The 18,343-nt window shown below is 34.0% G+C and overlaps 2 protein-coding genes across 5 annotated transcripts in view; one reads left to right on the forward strand and one right to left on the reverse strand.

Moving 5' to 3' along the window:
- The window catches only part of Sha (shavenoid), a 145,822-nt gene extending 127,493 nt beyond the window's left edge, over window positions 1–18,329 (forward strand). The window contains exons 1-9 of one of the 4 annotated variants that reach the window (XM_072908157.1): window positions 1,734–1,932; window positions 2,782–2,890; window positions 9,833–9,946; window positions 10,678–10,811; window positions 11,287–11,437; window positions 12,297–12,628; window positions 13,535–13,756; window positions 13,958–14,060; window positions 14,219–18,329. In XM_072908157.1, coding sequence (XP_072764258.1) covers window positions 1,735–1,932; window positions 2,782–2,890; window positions 9,833–9,946; window positions 10,678–10,811; window positions 11,287–11,437; window positions 12,297–12,628; window positions 13,535–13,756; window positions 13,958–14,060; window positions 14,219–17,112 — 4,257 coding nt within the window. In that variant the 5' untranslated portion in view covers window position 1,734 and the 3' untranslated portion in view covers window positions 17,113–18,329. Of the gene's footprint in view, window positions 1–1,733; window positions 1,933–2,781; window positions 2,891–9,832; window positions 9,947–10,677; window positions 10,812–11,286; window positions 11,438–12,296; window positions 12,629–13,534; window positions 13,757–13,957; window positions 14,061–14,218 lie in introns of those variants that run through there. The other 3 variants (XM_072908158.1, XM_072908159.1, XM_072908160.1) reach the window with 3 other exon arrangements.
- LOC140674552 (uncharacterized) lies at window positions 2,771–5,537 on the reverse strand. The gene is made up of 2 exons (XM_072908163.1): window positions 5,378–5,537; window positions 2,771–5,092 (listed from the first exon to the last, which is right to left on the reverse strand). Exon 2 carries the CDS (start codon window positions 5,081–5,083, stop codon window positions 4,466–4,468), a length of 618 nt encoding a protein of 205 aa, XP_072764264.1. The 5' UTR covers window positions 5,084–5,092; window positions 5,378–5,537; the 3' UTR covers window positions 2,771–4,465.
- Window positions 18,330–18,343: the final 14 nt, after the last annotated feature.

An 18,343-nucleotide genomic window follows, 5' to 3' on the forward strand; every position in this document is an offset into this window, starting at 1 on the left:
AACTTTTATATAATTTTATAATATTTAAAGTTTGATTTGTAAACACTAAAAACATAAAAATACAACCAGATATTTTCAACTAATTATTATTTAAAAGCAATAAAGATATTGTAGAATCTAATTGTATATAACAATTCGTTTATGTTCATAAATTAAAATAATATAGTTTCTATTACTATAATAAAATAATATTAGTTTATAGTGACATTTTTTCTTTCCGTTTGTATAGAAAACATCTTAAATTTGGAGGATCGTCATTTATATTAAAACCAAAAGTTTTAATTTGTTCTTTTGTAATTTTGAAATAACTTTTTAAAAGATTTAAACGGACGTAAAGTACGAAAATAAAATATTTACAAAATAAATCAAACTGCAAATGTATGTTGACAAAATTCTCGTTATTATCAACATACTGTACGGAGCGTGAACTTTTTCTGATTGTGTAGAAAAAACGATTAAAGTAATGTCACAAAACGATCGAATTTAAGACTGGCAATATTATATTAGGAAAATAAATAGGGTATCAATTCAATGCCTTCTACATAAACGGTACATGTTTTCTTCTGTGTTTGAAAAAATGTGTTGAATTTTGCGATATTTATTTGTGTTAAATAATTGATGATGCTTTTTTATATAATATATTACTTTAGATTATATATATAATATATATATATATATATATATATATATATATATATATATATATATATATAATTATTTTAATATAAGATTTAAATAAATTATTATTATTTGATTTATTTTAAATTTCGTCAATGTAAAGAAAATATCTAATATATTTTTTGTTGTTTTGGTTTCGATATTTTATTTGTACCAATTACATGTACATATGTAAGAGCGTTTAATTAAATTTTTTGACTGCATATTATACATATATACATGTTGACAAATGCATTTGTATTTAACTATTTTATAAGATTAATACCATAGTATCAAGTTCTATAATATTATACGTATTTTAATTTTGTTGATCGACTTATGTTTGAATGATGGATAGTTTATTAATAATTATATAAGTAAAATAAAAATTTTGTTAATACATATTTGTGCCACATAAACATTTGAATTTAAGAAGCACAGTCAATTGTAATATTTATTGAATATATATGACGTAAAAAATATAACATAAGCACATATCTATTTTTAACACATAAATATATTAATGTACGAGCTTTTACATTTGTTTGATATGAAAATATTGATTTTTATATAATACTGCAAAAAATCACGTGTTTAAATATAACGAATATCAAGACTTCGTAATTCTATTTTTATGGAATTATAAATAATTTATTAAGTAATATTATTTAAACATTGCTAAATTCTCTTAATAACAATTAGATTTTATGCAGATCGAAAGAAAGAAATAATATTAAGACTTTTATTATCATTTAAGACACAAAGTAACATATACAGGTACCATTTAGATAATCACAACATTCAGATAAAAAAGAATTATTTTCACTAGATTAGAAAACATTTTTTACAGATTAGAAAATGTAATTTGTAGATCACATTATGTAAAATGTAAAGTAATTATTTATATATTTAGAGAGAAAGATCTTCAGTGATCTTAATTTTAATGTATGTGACAAAACTAATCAACATTTGTTTATGCCTTAATCTCACTCTTTTCCTCTCTCTCCTTCTTCTTTTTCTTCCCTTGTCTTTTTTTTTTTAATTATTTGTCTTCCCTTGTAATAAAAGAAATTGAAAATGTTCTATTTTCCTTTTATATACATTTTATCGTATGTTAAATTGTTTGAGATTAACCGATATGATAATTTTATCATATTCATAGAAATCTTTTGTATAAACAGATACCTACATATTATTGTTTTGCATTCGAAGAACACAGTCAATCTAATGATCGTGTCAACAAACAAAGTGAGACAAATAGCGATATATCTTACAGTACGTATTTATTTGTGCCTTCATTTTCTCACTCAATAAAAATAACCGAATAAGGATTCTTAAGTTAATTAGTTCATTTATTTAAATATCACAATAATTAAGATGACGAGCTGCGAGTTCAAATATATGTAGACAAAATTCTCGTTATTATTAAAATATTGTACGAAGGGTGAACATATTTTGATTGTGTAGAAAAAACGTTTAAAGGAATGTCACAAAACGATTAAGTTTAGGAGTGGCAACATTATATTAGGAAAATAAATATGAATCAGGATTTATAATTACTAGCAAAATATTTAAATTTCTTTGAGACAAAAAACATAATAAAAAAATAAAGATTTGTTAAGAAGCGTTAAAAATTTATTAATATATAATTAATTTTATATATATGTATTTATCGTAAAAATAACTATGATATTAAATACTATTAAATATTTTGATCACATTGCAGTCATTGGCTTATTGTGACTTAAAAGTTAAAAATTATGAAAAAACTGTCATAATAATTTTTCTATATTTATGAAGGAATTATATTGATTAAAGAATCTATGAGCAAACTTTTCTTTAAATAAGAAGGATCAATTAAACAGCAAAAAGTAGTTTTTGTCTTTAAAGGATTATTTAGTGTTTTTCAATAAAACTTGTTCGCTTTAGTTTTAAAATTAAAAAGAATATGAATATTATATATGAAATATATTATATGAAATTAAGTTATCTTTGTTGAATAATTTTGTTTTCTTTCTTGAATCAAAGAAATTGAAAGCGTTCTATTTTTTTTTATATAAATGGTATCGTATATTAAAGAGTGTTTAACATTAAATCGATTTGATAATTTTACTATGTTCACAGAAATCTTTTATAGAAACAGATACATATTATTGTTTTGCATTCGAAGAGCACAGTCAATCTAATGATCGTGTGGATAAACAAAGTGAGACAAATAGCGATATATCTTACAGTACGTATTTATTTGTACTTTTATTCTTTCACTCAATAAAAAAAGCCGAACAAAGATCGTTTCATTGATTAATTTATTTAATCAAATGTCATAATAATTAAGATTGACGGGCTGCGCTTTTCTAGATCCATTTATACAATTATAATTTCAATTCGTTCATACATTTATTATGCAACTTAAACATTAACGATACATTGTAAATAATAAAATATTACGAAACAAAATAAAACAAAAGAAAAAGAAAAATAGAATATTTTTTGTTAACATATACAGAAAATGATAAAATGTTCAGAAATTTATTTAGCAACTAATATATCTTTTCTTTTTTTATGTCCCTTTCTTTTTTTTTAATTTTTTTCACTCTCTTTCTTTCTTTTTCTTCTTTTTTATTTTTTTCTTTTTTTACGCTTGTCTTTCATAATTCTTATAATCTTTTAAATCCATGCTCGGAATTAATTGCTTTTTTTGGGCCGATTTTCGAAGTGACGTCTTCTATTCTCCCACTAGCGTTTGAGGCTTGACGGCCGAGCCGCCGATCGCTATACTTCAAGCGCGTCTCTGTAAGAAATATATTGTGATCCGAATGTTACGCTACAAATCGTCATTAAAATTTTTCTCTCTAAATAAGTTTGATTTTTTATTTTTTTCATAATTAACAAATAATAAATAAAGTTATATTAATAAAAAATAAATATAATAGTAACAAATAGTAAAAAATAAATAATATAAAAATTATATATATATATATGTACATATATATGTAAAATAGCTTTAAGTAACATATTAAAAACAGAATGTTTTCTTATAATTTATTTTATTTATCTTTATTTATTATTTATTATTATTATATTTATTATTTATTAATGTGATTTATTTATTATTTCTAATTATTTAAAAAAATTAAAATTATGTAGCGAGAAAAATTTTAATGACAATTTGTGCAGTAACATACAGAGTCTAATATATTTTTTATAGAGACGGGTCAAAAGTATAGCGATCGGCAGCTCATTGTCAGCCAGCGCTTCAGAAATCGGCTCGAAAAGAGCAACTAACTCCGAGGAATGTTTTAAATTGTATTTAGACCTATTTATGAAACATTGAAACATGAAAATACAACCAGATAATTTCGTCAACAATAATTGTTCGAAGACAATAAAGTTATTGTACATAAAAGCTAAATTGTATATAAAAGCTCGACTGTGTTTATAAATTACAATAATGTATACTTTCTCGACATTGTCTTTCCGTTATAAAAAAATCTTAAATTTAAAGGATCGTCATTTATATTACAAAAACGACAGATGCCGTTCATTTTCGAAATATCTCGCATCTAATAGGAAGCTATTCATTAAGCATAAATTTAAATGTTAAAACTTATTGTTAGTGATATTAATAAATGTTAACATGTTTGCGTCAATATTTCATCACAGAGCATTTCAGAAACAGATTAAAATTTGTCAGATATAAAATACTAATTTAAAAAATTATTTGATTAAAACTATTTGATTAATTGTTAATCTCTTTATCAAACATTGACAAAAGTTGTTGTTTATTATACCGATTTTTATCTGATTTTTATGATAAAGTGCAATTTTTACTGCAAATCCAAGAAATGTTATTACAGTGCCTCATATCAAATCCTTTCAGCCATCCATACATTTTGTACCAACTTGATGGAATATTTCGAATTTCATTTTCTTGAGCAAAATAATGAACACGTTTTGACAATTCCATCAAAATGCAAGTTCTGCAATAGCAAAAGTTCGATTGTCTCATACTATTTACCCACGTTTTTAAAGACTGGAAAAGCGATTCTTCTTGCAAATATGAGAAATGAAATTCTCTACCCTCTCCAGCTTCTCTGTCATATTGATATGCCTCTCCAAGCTTATTACGTGTTGCTATTTCTTTGTTGAGAACACTTAAACTAAGAAGACTGCTGTCTTTTAAAACATCCAATCTGTTCCTGTTATAAACTACACAATCCTTTACTGCTTTCTCATATACTGCTTTTTTTTCCAGATGTTGAAATTTGTCTTTTAATTGCGATACTGTTTTGCGTAGTATATATTTTTCTTCGTTGTTAAATGAAGATGTATCTACATATTCCTGATTTAATTTTTTACAAATTTCTGGTTCCATCTTATCCCTTATTTTGACATAATCCTTAATTAATTTTGTTAATGGGTCCATGGAAGTAAGCTATCAAAAAGAGTTAATATTAAAATATATTACCTTACATAATTACATAATTAATGAACAAATTGCAATAGAACAAATTGAATATTATAATACATGATGGATTTTCATGGTGTAAATCTTTTATCTATAATTTATCCATATTTAAAAACTAGATAATATATGTTTGTTATTTAAATTATATATGTATAAAATATATATAACAAAAGTTTCAAAGTTTATAAATAATTTCGAAATAAGTTTTTCAAAGATTAAAACGGACATAAAGTACAAAAATGAAATACTTACCGACAGAGAGAGAATATATATAAATCACACCGCAATTATATGTGGACAAAATCCTCTTTATTATTAAGAAACAAAGCGTGAACTTTTTCTGATTGTGTAAGAACTACGACTGAAGCAATGTCACGAAACGAACAAATTTAAGACTGGCAATATTATGTTAGGAAAATATAAATACGAATAGGACTCAAAGCTGTTTATATAAACATTACATGTTTTCTTCTGCGTTTTATAAGATGTGTTTAAATTTTACGATATCTGTTCGTTTTAAATAATAATTGATAATACCTCTTTTACATAATATATTACTTTACATTATATATATAATATATATAATTATTTTAATACAATAATGAAATCAGTTATTATTATGTTATTTAGTTTCAATTTTGTCAATCGAAAGAAACTATCTAATATATTTTTTGTTCCGTTGCCTATGACATTTCATTGAGTTTTAATTTGCGCCTGTTCATAAATTATAATAATACAGTTTCGACACTTTTTTTCTATTTATAAAAATCATATTAAATATAAAGACTCGTCGTTTATTATATTTAGAAACAATAAATACTTTACTTTTATATACCTTTTAATTTAAAGCTGTTCATGAAGCTTACATTTGAATGTTAAAAAAATAGTAAATGTTGACATGTTTGTTATTAACAAAGAAATTTTCACTGATTCTTGAATTTCCGGAATAGATTTGTTGGTTTTAAAATTAATTAATTATAAAATATTAAAATTTGTTGGTCATAAAATATTAAAATTATGTGACAAATCGGAAATAATTTCTCCATCAAACATCGATAAAAGTTGTTGTTTACTATTCATCTATTTTTTTCTAACAAGGCACAGAGCAGCTAAATCTGCAAAAGTTAAATATTTCATTACTGTGTCTTATTATGTCAAACTCTTGCAGCCAAATTATATCTGCCGTGTTATATATTTATTTATATTTATAACTATATATAACATTATATTTAGAAATAAAATAATATATCAATCAATCAATAATATCAAACTGCATGTCATTTGTATACTTTTAGCTCTTTAGGTAAATTTTCTTTACGTAATATAATTCTTTCATATAAAGATAATTGCACATAGCGATATCTTATTATTATTTTTTAAAGCTTTAAAAATGTGTAAATAAAGATATAGATATATAGTCTCCGTCTTTATAGGTATTGATATTATTTTATTTCTAAATGTAATATTAAAAATAATAAAAAATAAATATTTTAAGCATTAATATAATTAATATAATTAATTAATTTTTATCATTAGAAATAGTATGATATTATTATAAATAATAATAGTGACTTCATCATTATACATTAAATATTATTATCTTACATTAAAAAACATTAGCATCTGCAAATTGCAAAAAACAACGTGATTTTCTATAATCACACGTATTTCGTGGAATTAACTTGTCCTGTAGTAAAGAATAGAGAAAATTTAAATGACACGCGTTATATCGTGACTGCAATTGCGCGAAAAGTTATTGTCCGACATCGTGCATTCGAGCATCATCACTTGCGCGCAGAATCCTGATGTATAATTTATAAATGAAATCGCATAGGGCTTTTAATACCAGGGAATATAAATTCGCAGCGCGCGATGTCTCGGAAACGGACTTCCTCGAACAGGTTCTGCGAGAGTCTCGCTTCTCGCGGCTCAAGCTCTGTGTAATTAAATCCCGATAGTCCCTTTACCGAGGGAGTCTCACCCGCCGCCGGGGGATTTATCGCGCTCTTTATCCAATAATGTACAATGTAAATTAGAAATTGCAAAAACACACACGCAACTTCTCGCTGAACGTTACGCGCCGCGCGAAATTGGAGGGTATTGAATTTTATGCTCTCGTCCCGGGCTCGATACCGAAGATTAATTCGAGGAAGGCGTTTGCATAATCAAATATGCGGTTAACCGAATTTGTGAACTCGGACTTTCGAGAGAGAGAGAGAGAGACTGGTAATAAATACTGCCCGATTAACATCTCCCTCTTCCGCGAAGTCGAGCTTAATACAGAGTTTCAGAAGCAAGAGCTATATGCATGAGATGCTGTATTCTTTTTAATATGAATAATAAATATCGCGTAAAAATTTCTTACCCCACATTACGAATATTACATGGAAATGTTTCATGTTACACATACAAATAGAACGTCATCATTGCAATTTCTGATAATACACGCTGTAATAATTACGTAATGATTTTGTGGCTCTTCAAAAGCGATATCTGTCTCTCAAGTCTCTCAATTTAAGGATGTTTAGCATCTACAATCGGAGCAAAAAGTAGTCGAAATTGACGAATATATACTTTTCTCATATATATTAGTATATGATTATTATAAAGATTGCATAAAATCTTATTATTTATTTATAGCTAGAGTGTAGAAATGTATTTTCGAACTTCTGTTGCTTTTTTTCGGAGAATTTTCGTGTTTCTTAAATTATAATGAGAAACTATCGACGATACCTCGATTTCAATATTACAGTACAAAATTTGAATTATAAAAATAAAAGAATTTACTCGTTCAAAGTAATTTAAAATGTCAGAATAAAAATTATAATAGTGAATAATGATAAAATATAGAAGATTTTGAACTATTTCGTTGATAATTTTAATAATTTGTCATTTCTCCGAGAAGAAAGAAATGTGGCAATATAGTAATTTTTCATAAGTTGGTCAAATTACAAATTGACATATGAGGCCTAGTCGCTTCTCGCTTACACGTTTGTATATAGAGGCTTCTTCAGATGAAAAGATAAATTATTTAAAATGTCAAAAGAAGGCTCAGCTGAATGCTACGTTGCCTCGTTTTCACAATAAATAATATGTCATCTCGGATAATAGGACGAAATTGAGAAAATTATATTCAATATCTTTTGAACTAGTCAGTACTTGACCAAAATTATGTGATCAAATATTCCCTCTATATTTAAACTATACTTTTGTAAATTTTGAATAAATTCCTATTATTATTTCTATCTATTTTAGCTCTTAAATCAACACGATCACAGGTTTTTTATAAAATAGAAAATCTGTAATCGTATCAATTTAACGGCTAAAAAGGATACAGAAATAATTACATTTATAATTATATTAATACTTTTACTTATAATTAGCTCCACAAAATAATTATATTTATAATAATATCGACGGGTAAATTCATTGCAATTTAAAATCCTTATAACTGTTGATTGCTTCAGTGAATCAACTCCAGGTTTTTTTACATGTCTCTGAACATGTATCAGAACAATCTGTGCAAATTTGATTAAATTCCTATATTTTTAAAAATAGGTACTAAACATCCTTAATATTTTTTTGCTGCGTAAAATACAAATAATAATAATAATTTTTTTTCATACGTTGCGGAAAAACGAAAATATTTCTTTTCTATATCTCGCGGCGCGAAGATTACGCGTTGCGTTACATTCGAGGAGCACGCATCTCGTGCAACTGCCGGTACAGAAATTCGATAATAAGCCCCAACATGATTATAGTGCGCGTCTTGTCAAAGACACCTTGTTATGTTGTTTTCTGTGATTTTTCTTTCCCTCGAAAAAAAAAAAACAAAACAAAACACAAATCGTGTTCAATACATTTTGCGCGATCCTTTCCCCTCGCGGAATTCGCGTTCGTGCAGGCTCCTCGCGAGATTTTCGGGATATAAGCTACAGGGATACTCTCGCAGTTTATTCAAATGAGCAAAACAGCGGGGCTGGCCAGAGGGGGGGGGCGATATTTTGGACTAAATTATAAGCTGTCTCACCGAAATTGTTGGGTAAAATGAACATGCACGATTGCACGGAATAAAAAAAGTAGCCGACATCGTCAGAGACACCTTAATTCTGTATTTTTATGAAAAAACACTTGTTTCGAGAGTTTACAGACTTTTTCTTCGTATATTCTGTTGGCTTGTTCTGCCTTTGCGACTGGGTCAACGAATTGCACGCGAGATTTATTTAACGTTTTAGCAATAAGAAATTTTACCTAATTTTGAGATATAAAATGTCAACATTTGCTTGTTGATGTTATACGGATTATAAAAGAAGCATTTTGACATTTTATAATGTCAACTTGTTGACTTCCTTCAAAAATAGAGATAGAATAACTTTTATTTTAAATATTTTAATTACTATTTATTTTATTTTAAATATTATGTAAATTATTATTTTTATTGATATTTGAAAAGCCAAGAAGATCAATTTCTAATATTTAAAAAAATTTTTAAATCAATTTTATTTTTTGATACTTTATTTTATTTTAAATTATTATTTATTTTACTTTAAATATTATGTAAATTATTATTTTTGATTAATGATTATTACATATCCATGGATATTATCTAACAATTAACTGTATTAATCGATACAATAAGTGTATCATAAATGCTTATTATATTTTGCCCAATTTTTTTTTTAATATTCTTTTATATTATATTTTTAGAATGCAACGTTGCGGGATTTGTCAGCAACAACGGTTACGTGGAGAGAGTACCGTATGTCTTCCTACCACAGCGAGGGCAGATAATATATCCGCACGCAGAGATTCGCTTTGAAGGTAAACTTTCATAAACTTCTTCAGCTTTAGCAGCGATTAGTTCGACGACGCAAATATTTTTATTTTGCTGTGTACAAGAATAATACTTTTATACTATTTTGACAATATAAAAAAAATTGATCATTTTTAGAAATATTTGTAAAGAATATTAGAAATTGATTTTCTTGACTTTTTTTACATATATTTTTATTGATATTTTATTTTAAATATTATGTAAATTATTATTTTTATTAATATTTGAAAAGCCAAAAAGATCAATTTCTAATATTTAAAAAAATTTTTTAAACAATTTTATTCTTTGATATTTTAAATTATTACTTATTTTACTTTAAATATTATGTAAATTATTATTTTTATTGATATTTAAAAAGCCAAAAAGATCAATTTTTAATGTTTAAAATCAATTTTACTGATAGAATACACTGGGGTTTAATAGAATTGGATTGTATTCAACATAAAATGAATGTGTGCAAAATGTAAAATGATTGGCATTACAAAGGAGAGAATTAGAGCGAATCGATCGCACAGTTACATATTTTTTCCATCCTTTTTCAAGATATTATAAGAAGCGAAACGGAAAATTTTAGAGTACAGCCTTCATAAAAATTCTCTTGACGCGCTTCTCTCCGGAGAAGAGCCCCGTCGGCGTTCATTTCGCTCATTATCTCCCGCCTCGTTTCGCTCACTGACGATCGTTCTTAACACTGACATAAATTACTTTCCGAAACTAGGTGTGACCACTCCTGTATGCGGGATCGCCGGTGCCCAGCAATTGGGAAGGGTGGGATGGTCCGAGCTGAGAAATCTTTCCGACACCGAGCCGCCCTTCAGATTGTTCCGGGACGAGGGCAGAACATTCCTGCAGGTTGGTGGGAACTTGACGCGGAATAACTTATTACTGTGTCATTACACGAGTGTGTAAGATGGCAATTAGTCGCGTAAGTAACAGCGGATGATGGCGGGTCCCGGAGAGAAATATGGTGTTTACGATGCCGAACGGCGTGTAACCCGGAGATCGCCCGATTCAATCGTCTCAGATACCGAGTAGTAGGAGAGGTACATATAGCGATAGAAAACGGGAAGCTTAAATGGCGCCGGAGGTGTCTTCAATTACCGTAATTAGCTCGCGCGAGAGTGTCGCTCGAGGGGAACCGAGAGAATTTCCTATTTCGATCTAATTTTCATTTTATACACTTGACTGGTTTTACTACTTCCTTCTGTATTTTATATATCGGCACGCGAGACCAACTCGTTATAAAAATGTAGGAAAATGTGTGTGAAGTTTATGCGACGTAATCTTTGCCGATTCTTCATTTCACATGGTATATCAATCACTTTAGTGGATCGGTGAGGCCGGATTGAGAGATGCTGCGGAAGGACGGGTCGTGACAGCTAAGCTAGTCTGCAGAGACGCCTCACCCAAGTCCACCTTTACCGGTGTTTTTACCCCGTGCGTCGCCTTCAGAGTGGCCGGTTCACCCTCGAAAAACAGTACGTAATCCCAAGTGGCACATATTCCTTTCAAAAATGTTTCTGCGAAACGTTTTAGAACCGGCTTTTAAAAACGTTTCTGATTGATTAAAATGTCCACTTAAAACACGTTAAGGGAAACGTCATTTTCTATAACAAAAAAAAAAAACGTTTAAGAAACTGTCAAAATACGGTTTTTTTCCTTTATTTGTGACAAATTTGTTTATTCACAAATTCAATAAAATAATGCATATATCGATATAATCCATCTATTTTCATCATGTTTATCTGGGGATCGTTTTAATAAGTACAGTCTTAATAATGTGTATATATATATATATATATATATATATATATATATATAATTTTGAATTAAAAAATTAATTTTTGTTCCATTTATAGAAACGTAAAAAATACGTTTCTTAAACCATGATTTTAAAAATATTTCTGTTGAAACGTTTCTTATTGACGGTTAAAAAATATTGGATATGTTTAGAAAACGAACATGTGCTACGTGGGGATATTTAATAACACATTTTATATGAAACACACTATATATCATATTTTTCATTCGACATACATTTGAAGAAATGATTTTTTCGTTTTTGATATCTTTTTCTTTTTCTCTTCTTTTATATCTTTTATATCTTCTTTTTCTTCTATATCTTCTTCTTTCTCTTCTTTTTTGTTATAACGTCTAGGTCTCCCCGATTGTTTTTTCCTTTGGGATAAATTCATTCGCTAATTTTTCCACATATTTTGTATGGATTATTAAAATATACATTTATTTTATAAAATAAAAGCCGATTTACATATATAATTTAATTTTGTATGAATAAAAAAATGATTCACGCTGAAAATATTTTTCTCTATATGACAGACGTACGCGAAGTGATGTTCGCATCGACATCCCAAGTGTCTCAAGGTCTATCAGCTACGGAATACATTGCCATTGGGCTCTCTTCCGTCATCTTGGCTCTCATATACGTAGCCAGCGTATCGTTATATTTGCACAGCAGAAGGGTAAAGAGAAAATCCATTGAGGAGGCGAACATCACTCTCGACGGCGGTCGAGAGGGTGGTGGGTTGGTCAAGAATAATCCGTTGCTGACTGCTACGAGACACTTTGAAAGCGACACGAATAGCGGACTTACCGAGAGCGATTTAGGCGATGATCTGCCACCGAGTGATAATGAACAAGGTTTTGAAAACGTAAGTAAATTGATTTTTTTTGCCCAATTTATTCAATTTTTATTCAAGCAATCTGCGTTTTTAGTTTATACTTTAATAAATTGCCTAAGAATTCAGATATATTTTTGTTTGGATTTTCAATTTCTGAAAAATAATTTCAGACAATTTAGTCTTAATTATCAGAATCATTTTTCTTTTAAGTTTCTTTTTTAGAAGAATATCTGAAAATTGTAAGAAAACTTCAGACACTTTGTCTGCAGTTATTTTTTACAGTGTAAATGACTATTTTATCGGAAAGTATACATCATATTCATACATAAATATATTTGTTTTTACACAATCGGGAATTACGAGAAATTGTAATTAACGTGTCAGAGGGAGATTGTAGATACATTTGTTTCGTCACGTAATTGGGCAAGCTTATACGTCGTCCCGAGGTGATGTTACACGTGCTTATTGAAATGCAAAACACCACCGGCAGTGAAATTATTCGGTTATCTCTTTGGGATTCGCGGTAGAGAAACCATTCATCTCCGCCGGATCACCGCGCGCGTTTAATAATGCATCCAATTAGCGCATTAGTTTTGCGCTCCGTTAGTCCGTGCCATCCCAACTAGACGAGGTGCATCCCACTTTTACATCGTGCCGCTTGTCGGAATATCACGCACCACGATTTCAGTGCGTTCTACCAACCGCTTCCACGTAGTACGATTCTTTTCTGAAACAGTTCTGAGCGTTGCGTTCAAAGATTTAGTCCTTGAACAAGCGTTTGGGTCAATATTAGTTGACCCAAATATTGATCAATCATAGGAAATAAAAGGATTTAGTGCGAAAGAGAGCTAACTTCGTAATTTTGTAAGGTCTCTTGCGAAGAGGTCCTCAATTCATTGTGAATCTTTGAATTGACAGTGGGTACACTTTTTCCAGCAGATAACTTCGGCGATTATTCATCCACACTGCGTGTATCTGGAGCAATCGGAAGGGCTCTTCTCCGCGGGTTCTATTCTGGGCGAGAGGCTACCGGAAGAGGATGTACGGGTCGTGGAGACGGCTGACAACCCGCATCAGCAGGATGTACCGGTTCTTCCAGGTGCTCAACGGAGGAAACTGTACTTCAATCCCGCGTACTTCGATCGACAGCTATTGCTGGTAAGTTGTCGCTTAATGGGACGGGGATGATTGAAGGAAAGTTGCTTATCCATATCATTCGTGCAAGTCATTCGCGCGAGTTTAACGTTTTCGAACTCTGGAATGTTTTACTAATGGCTCCTCTGAGGTCTGCTCGCTTCTACGTCTACGTCTACTTGACCAGCGACAAGATAATTTGAAAACAGCCTGGCATTTTTTTAGGCCCCACCTCCGGCCGCTATCGAGTTCCTACTCAAAATCCGAGAAGTCATCTCCATCGCCAAGCACAAGATGGCCGCGAAGAGATTCGTTCCTACTCTCAATGGTATTTGTTTTTCAAAACCGATATATCCTGTTGTATGAAATAAATGAAATAGATTTCTGAAAATTGCTTTTAATTTACTATTAAGAGTAATTAATCTCTTTTTTTTTCGCTTCATTATTATCGTCGTCATCATCATCATCATCATCATCATCACGCAGGTATTCCAGAAGAAGAGAGCAATTCCGATCGATGCGAGTCGGCAAAGTCGAGCAGACATCAGCAGAGAACAACACCCAGCTCCGTCCAGGGTGGCTCGGCCGCGAAATCACGCAGGTCCCAACGATGTACCGGATGCCCCGGCTGCAGCAGCGACTCCCCACGACAGCTGCCCTCGCTTCCCATGTCCGAGTTGTCGACCCATGGTGAGAGCAAGGTGCGCGCCTGGCTGGAGGATGTGCGGCCACCGCGACGTAGCTGGCGAGACGCCGAGGACACGCGCAGAAATTTTCAGGAGAACGCGCGGACGTTTGCCAGAAACCTGGAGTACCTAAAACAGTTGGCGAGACGCGACTTTGCCGATCCGGACGATCGCACGAGTCTCGCCGGCAAATCGATCTCCTCGTGGAAGGACAATCCACCGATGTTGAGAACCTTCCAGAATATCACTGTTAAAAGCGAGATTCTTGGAAACGATGATCGCAATAGCGCGTCCAGACGATCGACTAGGTCCATGTTTGACAAGTCCGAGTATGATCGTTACGGTCGTGGCACGCGGATGAACGGAACGACGTTCCAATTCACCGCTGGCGACGACGCGATAAACGCCAAGGTCCGCAAGGCCATCGAGAATTCTTTTATCAAGCAACTGGAAGAGAGCGCAGCCATAGAAATCGGGATGAAAGAGAGCGCAAAGGAGGACAAAAACATTAAGAGCGAGGACGAGTCGGCGAAGACGGAAAGATCATCGTCCAGTAACACTGAAAGATCGGAGAAATCGGCGAAATTGCAGCCGTCGCAGAACAATCCTGCTCCGAAGAGGTCGAGGAAGTCGAAGGCGCCGAGTGTGCCGCCGTCCAAGAAAAAGGAGCTTCCGGACATGATTAACGAACTACCTGGCGCGAAGAACACCGCGAAACGTATCATGGACGCCGTGATCCGCGAGATGGTGGATGTAAAAGCGTTGGATCATCACACGAGGTCATCCGATCGCACGACAGTCAGTAGTTACGAGGTGGACAGTCTCGAGCGTTCCAAGTGCAGCAGGAAATCGTCAACGTCGCCGGATCAGTCGTCAACGGACAATCAATCGAGCCCGGCTTTGTCGACGGCGCTGCCGATGGACGAGGAGCTGACGATGCAAAACGCCGTGATCAACACTCAAACCGGCGAGATGACAATGTCAAAACTTAACAATCAGATCCTTGTCCAAAGAAACTGCTACAACAGTTTACCAGAATTGATCAGCAGCCAGCGGCCGGAAGCATACGCGCTGGTGAGTGAAGTCTACGTGAATGACGGTTACGCCAGTCCAGCTTGCAGCGACGATAGCGGCCCGGAGATCCAGTATGAGCCGGAGAATCCAGGTCACTTGACCATCAGAGTACAAGACTCGCCCGAGAATTACGTCAAGCTTGACGAGTCCGAATACGAGCCGGATACGCTTGATCGGAAGCCGATGAAGCTGCGAATCAACGACGACATGCAATATGAACGCTCAGAGATGGTCAATGAGGTTTACGTGGACTCGTTGGAGCGGCCAGCACAGATCCTGCTCAGGAGCAAAGGTAGTTTCCGCGACGATAATTCCTCCGCGACTCGGCAACGCGGAAGTCTGCGAGAGATCTACGAGGCAAAACTCAAATCAAATTTGAAGGAATCGCACTTGATATTGCAAAATCACGATCCGAAATGTCAAATGAACGAGTCGAGTGACGGTACCCTATCGTGGAAGAAGTGCAAGTATCTGACGCCGGACAGTAGGCAAGCGAAACGGCAGCGGCAACCGCATAATCAGCCAGACGTGGTGCCATTGCCACCCACGGAGGAGATCTATCAACGGCCAAAGCCGCCGCGACGCGTTGAAGACGCGAAACTGCTGCTGCCACCGCCACCGTCGCCGTCGTCGTCGTCGTCGTCATTTCCGTTAAAAAACGTCCGGGACAGGAGACCTGTCGAAGCGGGTGACCCTACGGCCAGCAACGGCGCTCCTGTCCCGAAAGTCAACGGATATCATGTAGGGAACCAGACGTGTCTTTGCGCGTCGCAGACTCAACCTCTCGCGACCGAATACCAGGCTTACAATGAGAACTTGATGGGATTGGCATTCCTCGACGAGAAGATGGACAACCGTACCGTAACAAATGGCTGCAGCGATTGTCCGTGCGAGACACGAATCGAGATCGAAGATTCCAAAGACAGGTACAGGTTCTACGAAGACGCCGAAGAGGAGGTTTCGCGTGGAACAAGGACACCGCGAGAGAAACGCCCTGCCACAAGCTTCTCTCATTATAGAAGCTCCGCGAAGACTAGGATACGATCGTGGAGCGTCGATGATCATCGTCGAGAGGACCAGAACAAACTGATCAATGGCAGCAGAGCACAGAGCGGTTCCAGAACGAGACACCTGATGAAGAGTCTCTCGAGGAGTTGTGATTCCGGGAACGCGAACAATGGGATGCTACCTCTAATGGCGGACAATCGGCGCGGTCACGTCAAGGTTGAGGACAGTGGCTATCTCAGTAGCACCGACAGCACCGGCTCCCGCAAGCGACTGCTACGTCACGAGGTGAGCAGCGTGTCCGAGGAGACCGACGAGACTGAGTCGGTGTGCGATGGTGCCGAGAGCGAGAGCGGTGCCGAGAGCATCGGCACCGACAGCGTATTCTTCGGCAACTTTCGCAAACTGTCAGAGATGTCCAAGAGCGCCGATTCCGGCGTGGATCTGCACGGGAAGAATCCATCGCCGTATTATCATCAGCCGTTTTTTGCCGCGAGAGGTGACACCGCGCTAGTCCTGGAGAGAGCCAACTTTAGCACCAGCGACAGCGAGACTGAGAGCCTCGTCACCGTCTTGCCGCCCTGTAGCAGTCATTGTAACAGTTTGGTATCATAACGGAAGCCGATGGATTTTTCAAAGATCCTCCGGAAGGATCTATGATGACACTCATCATCATCATCATCATCATCAATCAGCTATACGGTTGTCCACTGCTGGACATAAGCCTCCCTAAAGATTTCCAGTATGTGTAGATGCGCTTTAGATCATCTGACCATCGAGTGGGTGGTCTACCTCTGCTGCAAAAAGCGTGATCTCGCGGTCTTCATTCGGTTATCTTCTTGGTCCATCTGCCATCATTCGTTCTGGCTAAGTGACCCGCCCAGTTCCATTTGAGACTTGATATTCTTGAAATGGCATCCGTGACTCCACTTCTCCTTCTCACTTCTTCATTTGGAACTCTATCTCTCAGGGATATAAGCCCAACATTGTCTTCTCCATGCTTCTCTGCGCTACTCTTATTTTGTTGGCCGTTTGTTTTGTTAGAGTCAGTGTCTCGGCTCCATAAGTTGATACAGGTAGAACGCATTGGTCATAGACTTTTCTTTTGAGACACATGGAACTATCGGATCTTAGTCTTCCAAAGGCTGCCCAGGTTAGACCTATTCTTCTGCCTATTTTACAGCTTGTCCCTGCCCAGTCTAACTTCGTGTCCCAAGTATTTGTACAAATATACTTGTTCAAGATTTAAGTTAGACTTTCATTGACAACCAAGTTTGTCATGAACTTTGTCTTACCGATGTTGATGTTCAGTCCAACTTCTTTGGATGTCCAAAGCTCCAGCTCACTTAGCATCTCTTTTGCTTCTCCGAAATTATCCGTAATTAATATCAGATCATCGGCGAAGCAAAGATGACCCAGCTTCTCACCCTTAATGTTGATACCGCGGTTCTCGATTTCAGTGCGCTTGAACATGTACTCCAACAGGTTGGTGAATAATTTGGGGGAGATGACATTACTCTGCCGTACACCCCGCTCTATTTTAAAATCGGACGTGTCTTCATGGAGTCTAATGGCAGCTTTCGCTCCAAGAAGCAAAATAATCGGTTATATTTTCTGATTTCTCACTAATCAGAAGAGTCATATTTGGTTTGATCATCAGGTTGAACTTTTTGAGAAGGAAATTCTTGAAATCTTGTCTATTTTTGTTAAAATCGTTGACAAAAATATCATTACACAATTCAATTATTACATTATGTAATTATGGCTAATAATTTAAACGTCAGAATTGTGTTTCAAGTGACATCTAATAAACTACATCTATCTCTAAGATATCTGTAAATTAAAA

Source organism: Anoplolepis gracilipes, chromosome 16 (genome assembly GCF_047496725.1).
Source record: "Anoplolepis gracilipes chromosome 16, ASM4749672v1, whole genome shotgun sequence".
Lineage (NCBI taxonomy): Eukaryota > Metazoa > Arthropoda > Insecta > Hymenoptera > Formicidae > Anoplolepis > Anoplolepis gracilipes.

Excerpts from the sequence above, each read along its gene's own strand:
- LOC140674552 (XM_072908163.1), bottom strand. The coding sequence starts at position 5,083 with ATGGACCCATTAACAAAATTAATTAAGGATTATGTCAAAATAAGGGAT.